The sequence below is a fragment of the Zonotrichia albicollis genome, chromosome 1, assembly GCF_047830755.1.
Source record: "Zonotrichia albicollis isolate bZonAlb1 chromosome 1, bZonAlb1.hap1, whole genome shotgun sequence".
NCBI classification, from domain to species: Eukaryota; Metazoa; Chordata; class Aves; order Passeriformes; family Passerellidae; genus Zonotrichia; species Zonotrichia albicollis.
The window spans coordinates 94,327,838-94,343,804 of record NC_133819.1 but is presented as its reverse complement, the minus strand read 5'-3'; the positions used below and the strand labels follow the sequence as shown (position 1 = coordinate 94,343,804).

The 15,967-nt window shown below is 39.7% G+C and overlaps 1 protein-coding gene across 5 annotated transcripts in view; it reads left to right on the top strand.

Moving 5' to 3' along the window:
- Window positions 1-15,967, top strand: part of LOC102064851 (biogenesis of lysosome-related organelles complex 1 subunit 4) — a 34,681-nt gene that overhangs the window by 2,601 nt on the left and 16,113 nt on the right. For 2 of the 5 annotated variants that reach the window (XM_005482906.4, XM_074547337.1), the window contains exons 4-5: window positions 107-241; window positions 3,518-15,803. In XM_005482906.4, the coding sequence (XP_005482963.2) occupies window positions 107-241; window positions 3,518-3,616 (234 nt within the window). In that variant the 3' untranslated portion in view covers window positions 3,617-15,803. The remainder of the gene's footprint in view (window positions 1-106; window positions 242-3,517; window positions 15,804-15,967) is intronic. The other 3 variants (XM_074547356.1, XM_074547352.1, XM_074547345.1) reach the window with 3 other exon arrangements.

Sequence of the window (15,967 nt, the reverse complement as noted above, 5' to 3'; positions counted from 1 at the left end):
TTTAAGCAATGGATCTTTCACCACTCTTTTGCAATACGTAATTCTATTTTATGTCATTAGGGAAAGTGTCATGTTTATTTATTTGGTTTTTTTTTTTTTAAACCAGGCTTTTGTGAAAATGATTGGGAATAGCGTAGCTGGACTGGAAGAACGGGTCACAAAGGCAGAAACAGACCTTGGAGCTTTTCCCAGCACCTTCAAGAAGCTCTTGCACACAATCAGCATGCCATCCTTCCTTAATGTAAGTAAAGTTTTGCTGCCATGTGACCAGCTTAGTTGCTCTGCTTACTAGACCAGATAATTAAATTAGTAATAAGTTTGTTGCACCTGTATATGAATGTAGCTGTACATTTTTAATATACTTGATTAGAGTTTTTACAGAGTTCTCAGGCTTCTTTAAAAAAAAGGAAACAACCAAACTTAAAAATTTAATTTCTTATAAGGATTTGTGTAACATTGCAAAACAAGGCTGAGTACACAAAGAAATGAATGTGAAGGACACAAACAGGCACATAATGCACAAGCCTTTATGCTAAAGCACCCCTGATCTCTGGTGGTATGCAAAGCAAGTAGGAAGAGGAGATCCACTGCTCAAGGATCCTTCTGCATTGATAACATCACCACACAAATGTTACCTAAAAGAAAATTAAAGCTAATCTGCACAGTATTTTTAAAATAAAGGTTATATTTGTATTCAGTGCACACAGTTGGATAATCATGTTACCACCTTGGTAGCTTTCTAAGGATGCAGTTTTCTCCATCTTTCCTTGTGGACTGTTCCTTTACAAAAGGCTTGAAGCACTCTCTCTGGTATATTTCAGAGATGCCTTACCTAACACTGAACTGGCATTGTGCCTCGGGTTTAAAATAATATTTTGGTTAAAAAAAAAAAATCACCTGAATTCCTGATATTTCTTGACATCACCTGGCAGTGCACCGTTTGTAAGTTCTACTCTTTTGCATCTTGTCAGCTCACAGATTGTGTTGTCTTTTAGTGTATCCATCCTGTACTAGCTCAGTTTTCTGTGTTCTGGTAAGAATTATGTAAAAAGTAGCTTTGTAGAAGTGGAGAGGAAGAAGTCTGTGGCTTTTGGAGTATATTTGTTCCTACATCTTCCAAGTATATATGGCAGCAGAGAAGACTACATATAAAAAGAGCATGTATTGTCTTGTTAAGGCTCAATTCCAGGAACTTGTTCTTCACTGCTCTTTACTGTCCAGTCTTTAAGTTAGTTCATTTCCATCTCATTCTTTCATTTTCCTTAGTGTTTAAGTTTAGGAGTTCTGTAATTTATTTCTTTAAAAAAACTTAAATCAGCAACACAAAGTTGCACTTTATGGGCTAGTTAAAAACCAAAAAAACTGTATAAATTGCCTTGAAGATTATCCAGCAGTATTTTCCATTTTTTTCCTATAAACAGTTATTAACCAAGGAATTACAGTCTTCACTTGAAAAGTTTGCTAGTTCAAAGAAAGTACTTTTTTAGTGTTGTATGGGAGCACTTTGTCAAATTAGCACTTTTTCCGCAATTTAAAAGGTAGAAAACCTTGGAAAGTGTCAGGAGGGTGAACCTGGCATCTCCAGTGGTTTCTTAGTTTGTTTATGGATAGCAACAAAATAACACTCAGAACTTACTGGCATTATTTGATTCACTGAAAGGCAGGTTACTGTTCCAAAGTGATTTTGGATATTGCCTAGTAAGATACCTACTTCCACTTGTAAACACAAGCACAGGTGAATGAAGATGTCTATAGAGATTACTCCACTTGCCTGGTATTTAACTAGCTCAATACATCAATGGTAAAATACATGTTTGGAAAAGAAGGTTATGCTGATGTCATGATTTTCACTGTAGCTGTAGTTCACATTTTACTGCTAATTTTAATTTACTTAAGTACCCTCATTCTCTTCCAATTAAATGTATCTGTTTCTTTACACAAAGGCTGTATTTTTTATTTTTCAAGATGTGTATTTATAATCTCCCTTTCAGGTTTTGCCCAAAGTTCTTCCCTTGGGAATACCAGGCAGTGTAAAGAACAGTACTATAAGACTTCTAATATCACTAAGAATGTAGACTCTCAAAAGGTAAAAATGTCTGCTAAGCAGCTGCAAAAATAACTGATCCTAAATGTGTACTTAGGCAATTATGGGTACTGTGCCTGCCTATAAGTTTCCTCACTGGATTGAAATTACTCCTTTCTTGCACAGAGGCAAATACAGCACCTCTTAAATCCATGTCAGGAGTTACAGAATACCTGTGACCTTAGTTTCCCATGCTTGCAGATTGTTATGTGATAGCACAGTACAGAGTAGGAAAGTATTTTAAAAATCAGAACTTTGATTTTGAAGGTTGCTTTTACATTTGGCAAAATTTGTGATACAGAGAACACTGATAATACACACTGTTTATAGATCATATCTTTGTTTATATTTTTAATTTCATTGCAGCTTGAATGACAAAACAAGCTTAGAGAAATGGTATTGTAAAGTTAAAGACATAATTTAATATATCAGCAATTTTGTGTATAGCAGGAGAATGTGTACTTACTTCGTATGGAGTACAAGTATACAGCTCCACTGAATATCGAGAAATTTCCACTTTGTTTTGTAGGTATGGTTACTTATATCTTCATTTTGGTGCTGTAAGACCATTCTAAACTCCAAGGCTATCAAACGATGATATTTGGTGTACTTCTAACTTTATTATTGGTGAAGACTAAGTTCCTCATTCCAAACTGACAGGGCTCTATGAAACAGTTGATCAAAATATTTTTATTAGTTGAAAAGAACATTTTATGAGTGAAATCTTGATTTCAAGCATTCTATTTAATGCCAGGCATTGACAACATGCCCTGTGTCTGCATTGTGTTGCAGCAAGGCTGACACAGTAGTCACTAGTGGTCCTTGTCTTTCAATGAGCGATTGGATACAGCAAAACATTGTACAGTTAATATGTAAAAGAAACATGTACACCGTCTCTGAAAAACAGTGTAACAGCTCTTTTCCAGTCCACTACCAGATTATTTTTAACACTGTATCATATGAAGAAGCTCAGCAGGAGCAGCAACCTTCTTGAAAGAATAATTTGCTAGGTGTGTTTCCATAGGAAGACTTTTTGAGTAACTGAATGAGAACCCAGGCCCAGAACTGACTCAAAAGAAGTGGCTGAGGAGAATTTGAAGGCTGGAGCAGAAAAGGTAAAGGTGTATGGCTTGGAAAGGATGAGGGTTACAATGACTCTCCCATCAGCTGGATGGTACAGTTTGGCTCCTGCAGTGCTGGCATATCGTTCATGTTCCACTACTGGGTCCTTTTAGGTGCTGGAATGGCAAAGGTCAAAGGCTGCATTTCTTCACTAACTTTAGGAACGTGCCAGGCTTATCTGAGCTATGATTAAGAATTCATCCAACTAAGTAATATGCCTTAAAACTTTTCTTGTTTTGCATTTTAGCTCTGCAGGCTTTGTTTTAAACTGCTTTATGAAAAAGGTGAAAAATAAATTTCTCTAATTTGCAGAAATCGTCTTCCTCACGACAGCAGCAGACCCTCTATGAACCTCCAGTCCTCTTCAAGACTGAAGACTATTTTCCATGTCTTAATGAAGCACCTTATTGATGATTTTTGCTTTGGGATTGATATGAATCAGCCAGAATAGAGAAGCCAAGTGAACAAAAGGAATGCCAACCTCAGAACAACTGCATTTTCTAAGCACTATTGATGGCATATTGCCATTCTGATTCTCATTGTCTTCCTTCAGGCAATATTTTCAGGTAATCTTTGTTTGTGCACATTATTTCAAAAGCCTTCCGAAAACACCATGTAAGTTTTCAGATTATTTTGAGGAAGGAATTTAAGAATATTTTTGCATTACTTTTTTTTAATACGGAAATAATAGGAAACATACTATTGTATATAAGTTTTTTAACACATAAATATCTGTGCTGCTGCACATGTAAATAGCTATATTGCAAGCAGGGGGTTTATTTGTCTTTTTTCATAATGTGCTGATTGAGTTGAAAGAAAAGCTATGCATTAGGTTTCACATCCATTCCAAGGTATAAGCCTGGTCCCTGCAGTTTGTACAGAGAAATGCACCATGTTGGGATTTCCTTGTTGCAGGGGCAGGACTTGGAAGGTCGTCCAGGAATCAAGGACATGGCTCAAGCCATGTGATGTAGTCCTAGTTCATAAAGCAAACATCCTACCCCACTGATGATCCTCAGGTCCCAGTGACCCAGACTTGTAATTATTGCATCCTTGTATTGTTTGATGTGTAACCAGGTGGACGTGAAATAAATTTATATATAGAGAGATATAGATGTATAAAACCTGCTGTCAAAAGGAACAAGTATCTAAGTTGGGGAGGGATGACCCTGGACTGAACTTCAGTCAGGTACCTGACCAGATTGCTTTTCCTTCACAACTCTCTGTGGATACTGAGGCTTCCCACGCTGATTGCAATTTGTATTATCAATAAACTAATAGCTGGCTAACCCCTGTTGTGGTCTTGCATTTCACTGGACAGTATTTACCCACCTAGCAGGTGTTAATCATAAATTGATGTATTCCTCTGAACAAGTTTTATCTCTGCTGCTCTGTTGCCAGTGTAACTCACTAGAATACTCAAAATACAAGTCTGGGAGGAATGCTTTAGAGAAACAATATTTCTCTAGATTGCATGTTGCACGCACAAAACAGGTATGTAGTTGCACAGCAGAGATTATATATTAATAGATCCTGTCTCTAAAGACCAGCAGGAATTGGGTTCTAAACATCTTAAATGTATCTGAAGCAACATTTATTAAAATTTAAAACAAAGATTTTCAAGTCAAAGTTAGTAGGCTCTAAAAGTAGTTCTGATGTAAAACTTACCTGAATTTTAACATAGGAAAATAATCACATAAACATGCAGAAAGAAACAGACATGACTTTGAAGCAGGGCTCCCCTCCCATCCTCCTTGCTTTCATAAATAATTCATTATTCAGATGTTCCACTGGAGCAACAGTTGCATTTCTAAAAGGCGTGGTGCCTTTCATTGTATGCATAAATAATTCTTGAAGGTTTGTCCCTCCTCAGTGAGATCTAATAAAATTACACAGTGTAGCAACAGAAAGCTGCAGTCAAGTACTCTTAAACATGCTAACACTGGTATGAAAAAAAAGTATTCTTTAGAGCAATTTTCTAATTAAATTAATCACCTTCTCAAATAACTTTGTCCTCTGCTGTGTGGAACCAAAATGCAGTTTCTTTTAAAAAGACGATGTTTGAAATATTAATAAAGATTTCAGCAAGTTTATACGGTTGAATATTTTTTCACACAATATTGTTCATATTAGTAAGAGTGCAAATTCATATATTCTGCAGTGGGCATTTTTGTTAAAGTGTTGTATAGAAAAAAAAGAGCTGTATCTTCAAGGCACATTACCAATAAAAATCAGACAGTTCCTGTAATTAGTATAGCTCTATGCCGGAAATTCTCCAAAATATTTTTATTACTGAAAATAATGGACAATACATGGAAAATTTGTTAAGGAAATGCTGCAAAAGACAGTAAATTAATTGTGGCTTTTAAAAGACATGGTACAAAATACCAAGGTCGCTGTTCATCTGTTACCAAATCAGGCTTGTGGTTATGAAATTAAGGCATTCTCATAATACTGACAAAATGCACCCTGCTGTTGGTTTGTTTGCACCTTGGCTGCCTCCTTATTCATGGTCAGCCTCACCTCGCAGGAATAGCACAAAAAACATCCCAGATGTTCACACTCAGTAAAGAAATACTCAGAATATTCCTTTATTCTGTCTGCTGTTACCTTGTATTGGTGTAAAGCCAGTAATAACTATATTGTGAATTAGGTTCAATATTTACTGGGTTTGCCAGCTGTAAACAAAACCCGAATCTCAAAATCCACTGATGCCAATATTCACAGCCCCAGAAGGCTCTACCTGCATCTTTCCCTGCACCATGTTTATCCTCTTGCCTGAGTCCCAAGATACAAAGCCAGTACCTATGGGGCTACTTCACCTGTTTTTCACATCAGAGCTCTTCATGTAGAACTGCTGTAAAGCAAGATGTGGTTGTGCTGTGCTGCTAAAGGTTGGGTAAACGAGCTAATGTTCAATATCAACAAAGTAATCTACATACACATCTTACTTTTTTTTCTATGTCATTAAGCAAATGTTTTAAAGCAATCCTAGCAAAAGTAATGCTAAAAGTTTTTATGTTCCTATAGTTAGGAACATAGTCCATTCTAGGCCCATGTTAAAATTAGCATTAGCCTAATGCTAATTGAAACTAATGCAGTTTTTCTAAAAGTTATCTGTTTGCTGTACAATGTATGTCAATATGTCACAGAAGCTGCATTCACAAGATGTTCACAGTGAGGTTATATCACAGTCAGGTTGGACTGAAGGTTAGAGGCCTACACTTTTCATAGCTCCTGGACAAAAATGAGCATGATCTGTCTTGCATAGATATTTAATTATATGATAAACTCTGCCTGAAGTCAGCACATAAAGACTGATATTTATATTTAATTATTTTTGGACTAGCAGATTTTGTTCCAATCAAGCAGTGCTCCAACTGCAGTAAAGCCCAAAGAAATTAGAGAAGGATGCAGATGACTGAAATGAAAAGAAACAGGTTTCATTATTTATCTGATCAAATAAGATAAATTACTTAAAGATGCACTAGGTTACATTGACATAAAAACCTGTGGCATTTCATTACTTCCGCTGACAATAACCTTCGGGGTTAAGTAGTTTTACTTACAACACAAGAATTAAGTAGCAAGGTAAAGCTGTGGAGAGTGATCCTGAGTGAAAGACCTAGCAGAACGAGAAGGAAGACAGCTTGCACCTTTGTCTGTGAAAAGAACTGTATATTTGGAATTGGTAAATAATGCTCCCATTTAAAAAAAAGAAGAAAAAAAAGGAAAACGTTTTTTAATCTATTACTTTTTAAAACTCCCTCACTTTTCATAGAAAAGAAATTGGTCTTGGACCAGCTACGGAGAAAATCCTTGAAAAGCCAGAATCCCTGTCAGATACAGCTGTGGTCACAGAGGACCATAACAGGAGTTGGTATCTTTCCAACCACTGCAGCTAAATCCGTCAGGGGTGAGGAGTTTCCAGCTGCTGGGGTTCCCATCCCTGCAGGAGCTGGGCTGCTGTGGCAGGCTGTGCTGCAGCAGCAGAGCAGAGGCTTCGTCCCTCAGCTGCTTTTGCTGATTCTACTTCAAGCCAATGGGTGGTAGTACAACCTAAAGATGGTAGTGCAGACTCCAGTTGATCTCAGGGATTTGGAGAGTGTTCTTGACTTTCTTGCTTGATGTTATCTCTTCCCAAACTCTTTCAATGCTGGTCATTTTTTATGATTTTGAAAAACTGTAAGGGATATGGGAATGGTGCATGATGTCTTAATAAGGAACAAGGAAAAGAGAGAAAAGGACAGAAGGTGTTGTTTGTGGGCAGTACAGTGCAATGCCAGGGAGACAGAATGCAATCACCTATAGATACAGACTGTGAAAAGGAAAAATTAAAATAATGCCTTTGGATTTATGTCAGACTAAAGGATATTGTAGGGAAACCAAAACATCCTGTCTAAAATCCACATAGAAGATTCAAAACGATATTTCATTGTCTGTACATTCATAGTGGACTATTTAAGGGATACAAATACATTAAAATTGCTTTAACAATCATTCCAGTGTGCTATCTATGTGGGATCTTAAATAGTATATTTTAAAAGTGTATTGAAAATACAAATATATGAATGTGCTGACAGACCTAAGAAAATGAACTGAATGTTAGCAAGAATTTCATCAGAGGGTTCAGAGTGAAAACACAGAGGGACAGAATTCACTGGGGGAAAGTGCACTCACTGAGAAAGGAAGGATAAGTATCCAATTCAATTTCTCATCTCCCACTGTTTCAGAAGCTGAAGGTTTCATGAGAATAGCTCAATGCCTACATTATTTAAAAATAAATTAATTGCCATCTGTTCCTTACAGGTGACACTGTCGGGAGTTTCTTGACAAGCAAAGCAACCTTTAAGAAAAAACAAAAGCAGAAATTTCCTCAATCCTAGGACATTAAAACTGAGGGCTGGCACTAAATATGACAGAAGCACCTGAGAACTGGAGACTGGCAATAAAGCTGGTTCTGATTGATTCATAAAAATAAAGTCTAAAAAAGGAAAAAAATGAATGGTAAGAGCCTTATGCAGGAATGGAAGAGGCAGAAAATAGCATAGCCATGAGAGGAGCCAGGGCATGTGCCAAGGTGTGAAATTGTGGTGACAGAGCTGTGAGTAGCATCAACGGCTGAGGGCAAGATCCCTGAACTGGAAGGTAAGAATGGAGATCCACAACAGACATTACATATATATGTGATGTTGTTATTTTTTCACAGTTTAGGAGCTTTTTTTTCTCCCTCCAATGTGCACTTTTCCAAAGTACATTGTTTTGGAAGGGGCTATAACTGTACTAGAACTGTGGATCAATTCTAGTGTGTGTGTGTCTGGACCCGGCTGCTGTTACTGCCTCTGGTTACTGCCTCTTTCTCAAAAGCAGTAGGACTTGCAGGTAGCTAGCCAGGTCATTGGACTGTTCTGGCTAAAAATCAGTCCTGCCAAGCCAAACAGTCCAGCCCCAGCACTGGTGTCTTGGCACAAAGTGAGGAGTGACACTCCTCTACTCCCAGCCATCCCCCTGAGCAGGCAAGCAAAGCTTTCACCCTGGCAGTGTGTCCCTGAGTACAGCTGGGGAGGTGCCTGCTGTGGAATTAACATCTGTTTCCTTCATGTGTCTTTGATTAGCCAGCCCTTTTCTCTGCAGGAATGGCTTTGCAATTTGTATGGAAACACAGAGGGAAAGAAGAACAGGAAAGAAATAAGGTATTGGGAATAACCTTGTTGTTGTTACAGAGATGTCTGTGTATCAACTAAAATGGGATGGTTCATCTGCTAGTGATACACAGTGCCCTTATTCTTGGTCTCAGCAGTTGCTGGGAACTTTTGTGGAAGTGTGCTTGTTGAATCTAAAATCCAGTGTTTTGTTAAGCAAAAAAAATATTTGGGAGGAAAAACACTAAACAATATAATTGAACAAAAATTGTATTTTCTTTCTGGATTTATTAGCTTGACTTCTCCTGAATTTAATTGTGTTTCTGTAGTTGAAGGACAACACAAAGCAGTAATGCCAGAAGAATCTTGCCTAAGGAAAATCAAATAGGATATTGTTAGCTAACAAGGTAGGTGAGCAGTGCCATTGCAAACTCATTACATGTACCAGTGAGATAAGTCAAGATTCTGCTAAGTGAGTTGGATGAAATTATGAGGACACAGAGTCAATAACAAAGAGGTCAGCAAAAGCAGATTTGTAGGAGATACCAGAGCTTATCTCAAATAGTGCTCTGTCTCTTAATTAGTTTGCACTATGGGACTGCCTCTGAGTGCAAAATGGATTCTTTTGGGACTGAATACAGCCAGGGACTTGCTCAGGAGTTTAGCTGACTTGCTGCAGCTGCTGTTGGGTGTTCATTCCATGCTGCTGGCCATGCACTAGTTTTAGGCAAAGATGAAACTCAATGAAACATTAAGCTACAAATCTGCCTGAACTACTGTGCTGAAGTACTTGCTAACTCAGTCATAGCCCCAGGGTGGCAAACACCACTCTGCAGGGGCAAAAAGACTGAACCAAAGCTCTGGGACGAATGCAGATGTGACGGTGCTTGAATATGGATATTGTGGGGATTGTGAAAAGCCTGATATAAATGTCAGGTAAGAAAGCTGCTGGAGAGGAGATGATGGAGGGGTAGACATAGATCTCCTAACTGGAGTAAGTTCAGTTCAGGTCCACAAAGACAATTAAGGGACTGGAACATCTCCTGTGAGGAGTGTCTGGGAGAACTGGGATGGTTCATCCTGAAGAAGACTCAGGGGTGATCTCATTAATTTGTATAAATACCTGAAGGGAGGGAGTGGAGGAGAGGGAGACAAACAATTCTCAGCAGTGCCTCCTGGTAGGACAAGAGGCAGTGTGCACAAAAATAAAATATCCTTGCCAAAGCACCTTCTCTGTTGCATCCTACATTCATATTTTTGAACCCTGTTCCCACAAGCTTCTTTTAATATCCTCTAATTCTTGTATTGGAGGAAACAATCAACAGTCATGAGCCATCTGTGTTGCTCATCCTCTTGTAGTAATCTCTGTTATTTCCTTTTCCGTGATCTCTTCCGCTGGCTGAGGAATCACAGAATGGCCTGGATTTGAAGGGACCTTAAAGATCATCTGGTTCCACCCCTCACCATGGGCAGGGACACTTTCCTCTAGAACAGATTGCTTAAAGCCCTGTTATTTTGTGTATGAAGCTTCCATGTTTTTGCTGCCTTTCTCTGATCCTTTCCCACTAATGCTGTATCCTATTTGAGATTAGAAAGCTGGGACTATCCATGTAATTTAAGGCAGAAGCAAATCAGAGGTTTTAAACAGTACCACAGCCTGCCTTTTTCTTGTTTCTTCTCTACTTATTTCCCTGTATCAGATGTGCTTCCTTGTCTTGTTCTGAATGTTTAAACTGATGGTTTCCAGGACCTATCAGAGTTGTGTGATCTCATTTATGAGTAACTGCTCAAATTTACTTTCTGACTCATAATGTGGTTCATGTACAAGGATATTTTCATGTAATAGCTAAATCTGTGGCTGTTAAGCAGGAGCTACTTCCAATCAGTAGGATGAGGTTTTGCTAAAACAAAGGTTGTGTGGATCAGATATAAAAAGTAGTAGATTGTGGGGCAATGCACAAGAAGGCAAAATAGAGGTGCTGCATTGGTCAATGTGTTTGTGTGGATACACCCCTACTGGAGGTCAGCAACTGGCCTGGTTGTCTGACCCCTTTGTGTGTTTGTGCTCACCTGGCCTGTCATTTACCTTTTCTAATCATAGCTACAGAGCAGTGGTCCTGATAAAATGGTGTTTGAATTCAACCTGAGGTACTGTGCTGAAGCAGAGAGCCCATGAAGCACACTCCAGATACTGTTCAGCCCACTGCAGCCTTGGAGGAGAGAAGGAACACTTTGAGGAAATGACAGAAACTCCCTTTCTTTTCAGTGCTCCCAAATCCTTCTTTGTGTAAAGTCTGTCCAGGGTACTTCTTCTCCCCCTCTTTCCCTTAACTCCTCTGTACCCTGAGACTGAGCTGCCTCTTATGGAGCCCCTTTTCTTCCTGGTAGGGTGGAGGGAAAGCACTCTGAGCACCTGGACAGGTGGGAAGTGGGATTTCCTATGGAAGCTCCTGCTTTGAGCAAGTTGAGAGCAACCATGCTGAGGTTTACTCTGGTTCTTTTGTGAGGCGAGATCCCCCATAGATGGAGCCATGTTGAGGAACATCCCAAGTCCAAAGTGGGCATTTCACTGCCCTGCTCTGGTGAGACCAGTGAGACCTGTTACTGTCACTCTCAGACATTTGGATGATCCTGGAGAATCTTAGCTGGGCCTTGAGAGAGAGCAGCAGTGCTTGTGCTACGCTCCTTTGGGCAAAAGTACTTACACATTTTGTTCCCCAAACCTTTGCTTGGAACCCAGCCCTTGAGACCATTGTTGGTTCCAACCTCCACCATGGCAGGGGGATTGGAACCAGGTGATCTTTAAGGTCCCTTCCAACCCAAGCCATTTTGTAATTCTATGATGATGATTAATCACGCGCTACTTTTATCTCGCAGTGTGTAGGAAGAAGTTGAAGTGAATGACTATTCTGCAATCACAGTCTGCTATTTTCTGTGTAAGAGTTTTGTGGATGTGGCCATTTGATAACAGCATAGTGCTTAGGAAAGAGGTATAGCCTTGCTTTTGCCCTCTTCCTCTTTCCAGCTCAGTTTATTTCATTTTCTTCAGCAACTGAGCATTGTGGTCAAACTAAAAACTAGTATATTGTCTTGCAAGAAAAATTAACATCTCCAGCTGTGTTCAAGTTGACTTTTTTTTGATCTGCTACACAACATGGCTTAATTCACAGGTGAAATGGCAATACCAATATAGAGCCCAGAAGCAAAGCCTGGCATACGTGCAAGAGGAAGAATATTCTTAATTATTCTGCCATCATTTTTTTGCCCCATTTCCCTTTTACATTTAAAAAGTCAGCAATTTTCTTGTTGTCTGATACCACTTTGTGCATAATTTTTCAGTTTACTCGTGATGTTATTCCTGTGTGATGTTTTTATAGTCATATAAATACTGTTGGGCCTTAGTGTTGCTTGTTAATGGTATCTAGGGAAAACAGATTTGTTACATTTAGAATTGCTCACAAATGTTTTGTCTGCATGGTTTGACTTGTGGAGAAGCTGCTCAGTGTTGTATTTAAAAGCAGGATGGGATGTGTGATGCTGTTCACAGGGGTCTTAGGATGAGGGAAGAGATGAGGATCTGACTCCATGTTTCAGAAGACTTGACTTATTATCTTATGATATATATTATATTAAAACTATACTAAAAGAATAGAAGAAAGAATTTCATCAGAAGGCTAGCTAAGAAAAGAAAAATAATGATAACGAAGGCTTGTGTCTGACTGAGACAGTCCGGACAGCTGGACTGTGATTGGCCATTAATTAGAAACAACCAACAGGGACTAGTCAAAGATCCACCTGTTGCATTCCACAGCAACAGATAATCATTGTTTACGTTTTGTTTCTGAGGCCTCTCGGCTTCTCAGGAGAAAAAATCCTAAGGAAAGGATTTTTCATAAAACACATCTGTGACAGGGATGCATCCACACCTCCCTGGCAGGGCCTGCATTGACAGTGTGGTCCAATGTCTGTCCCAGCCTGCGTGGACACCTAATTGTACCTGATACATGCCAACTGATGGAGTGAACTGATGACTCAAAACATTGATGATGACAGGCATTTGTATCAACTGGACCCATCAGAGCGTGCACATGTGGGAAGGTTCATCTCAGGCTTCCTTTATGTGTCTGAACCTGCCTGCCAGCAGCTGGGGATCTGCACAGGCAGCAGCTGGCTGGCTGCTACTGCCTCACTTGCCCTGCTGCTGGAACAGAAATGTGCAGACTGAAATCCATGATGCTCCTGGGGCCCTCACAACAGGCACAGAACCCCACAGCTCTGTGGAGCCCTGCTTAGGGGTGCCCTTGCCAGATGGAAGGGGGTGTTTAGCTGTGTGCAGACTGACCTCTGGGAAGACAACAGGTAACCTGGGATCTGTCTGGGGCTCCTTGCTCCATCAAAAAGACATCTGTTTAATCCTGAATTTCTGCTGATTTAGCCATATATGGTTGCTCTATCAAAACATCTGTTTAATCCTGAATTTCTGCAGATTTAGCCATATATGGCTGGCTGGTGGAGGGTCCTGGAGGAATATTGAAGGCTGCCGGCACACGGCTGTGAAGACCAAGCTGGATGAGACAGCAGGCAGCAGCAGCACAATTCCAGCTGAGCCCAGAAATCCACACTGCCACTTCCAACACTGGCCTTGCCAGGTCCACAGCCCTCGGGCAGCCTGTGGGGCACCACAGAAGTGCCTGTGGCTACCCAGGGCTGGTCACAATGCAAGCAGCCCATGGGGCAAGCTGCAGCACAGGAGAAAGAAAAAGAGGTGCAGGAAGATTCCAGAAGAGGCAGGAAAGGAAAGAAGGGAAGTATCTGGTGGCACCAGAGGAGGTTATGAGACTGTGTTAGGGTCAGTCACATCAAGGTAAAGAGAAGTGGCTGATGTGGGCAGGTGAAATGAATTTGCTTTATTAGGAGGAAAGGGGAACTAGAATAAAATGAGGAATGTTTTGTCATCTGAACAGCCCAGTCAGTTTGACACCAAAATTTTAGCCACAGATTTTCAGGATGCAGATGAAATTGCTCTACTGCAGATGAGTTATCACTAACTTCCTGATTGTAATGATTCATGCACTTCCTTTCAAATTCCATTTTTCCTTCTCATGTGCTCTATAGCCTATTTCCAGAAAGAATATTTATTACACCAGTCTTTACTAGGTAAGTGTTACTTTTCTTAGCCAGCTCTTTCTGTTCTGCTTTCCTTTTAACAGGAAGATGAAACAATTAAAAATTAGTCAGTCCACATTGTACTTTTTTTTGCTTGCTTTCTAGAAAAAAAATAGTAGATATGGCCATAGGAGGCAGAATACTGAACTCTGGCTGCACAGGGCATTTCTGTAGCTCTAATGTAGTTTCCTATGTCCACTATTAGATAATACCAATGTCACCCTAAAATTCTCTCTGTGTAAAGGAATCGTGTTTTGAAGGTGCTTTGACACATCACAAAGCAAATGGAAAACCCCGTTTGTTACCATTCACATTTGTTTGATACTGTCTGAAACTGGTAAAAGGAAATTAATGGCTTACAGCTTGAAAATTATCACTAGCAGTGGCTTTTATTTAATCACTCCTATCATTTTCAAAGGCTTGTTTGAATTCTTAATTGTTAGTGTACATACCTCCTCTAAATTTCCATCTGATAATATTCTTCAGTAATATTCTTTAGTGTGGAACTTTCAGGTGATGTTAAAATAATAAAAGATTATTTTAATAATTTAAAGTTCTCTTTAAAAAGAGACTTTTAATCTTTTAGAATCTCTTTAATTGTTTCTCCCTCCTTCCTCTTTGCTTTTGTATGTGTCAGCTTACATTGCTCTCCTGTCTTTGATGAGTCATTGCATTTACTTTGTACTGATACTTTTACATTTCAGCCTGGAACGTTGATTTTGGTTTCCTTGTTTTCTGATCAGAAAAGCACAATTTTTTTTTCCCCCTGTAAGTATCACTGGATTTTTGTCAGAGCAGAGAAACCCTCTTTTCTAAGTTGTGATTTCACAGCATGTGGTATGCAGGTGTATCTGGTCCCTTTTGAAAATGCTTGGTGCTGTTTCCTACTAGCAGTCCAGGTCCTGGAGCGATGTTGCTTTATAATTCAGCTGAATATTATAAAAATCTAAAACATAAACAGTATAAAATATAACAATCAATATATATAAATGAACATTTCAAATACCAAAGACTCCCACCTATACAAATATAAAATCCCTTTTACTCCTTGTCTCGGCCATAGGTTGGCGCTGGCTATTGCTGAGCATTGATGTGTGTCCTAGGACTAGTACAGCCCAGTGTTTTAAGTTTAGCAGAGCATTTTCAGACACTAGGGATCTGGTTCATTCAGACTGGTCCAAAACAGCAGCTTTTCCCTGACAGGGCTCTGATAGTACCAACTCTAGCTCTCCACCCTCCCTCCTCAGCCAACTACTGGACTTGCAGCAGAGAGATTGGGAAGAGATTTCCTTCTGCACCTTCTCTGACTTCCTTCTCCTGTTCTGCTGCCTGCCTTGCTGCCAGCAAAGGGAAGTATCAGGCAGCTGTGAGAATGAATGCGGCCTCACTCCCTGCAGTTTCCTCCTCTGGGTGGTGCTCAGTTGCCCTCATGCCTCTTCTCTGTGACCCCATCAGCTGTCAGTGACACTCCCTCAGCCTGTGTCTCAGTCCTGCCCGTGGAACCCCCACACAAGGAGCAGTGTGCTGGTGAAGGGATGTTGCCTTTCCCCACCTGCTGCTGCTACTTGCATAAGAAGAAAAAACCCAACCCTTGAATCTTTTGTTTCCCTTTACTTACCATAGAGCCAAGCCTACAGGGATGGACAAAGGATAATAAAATCCTGATGATCCAGCAGACTTGGCACAAAACCAAGAAGAACCTTGAAATATTGAAAGGCATTGTAAAAAAAATGGGAGGCATTAATCTCAGATGATTTTTGTGATGATGAGAAGATGAAAGTTGGAAACACGTAAGTGAATTACTGTTTGTAGATATGCAGCACTTCTGAAGTTAAATCAAAGTATCATGTTCACTGTAGTTAAAGTGGTTAATATTTGCCAGATTAACTTGAGGCATTTTGATGTAAAGTGTAGATAACAGTGGCATAGCGTGCTTACACAGATGAAATGAGAC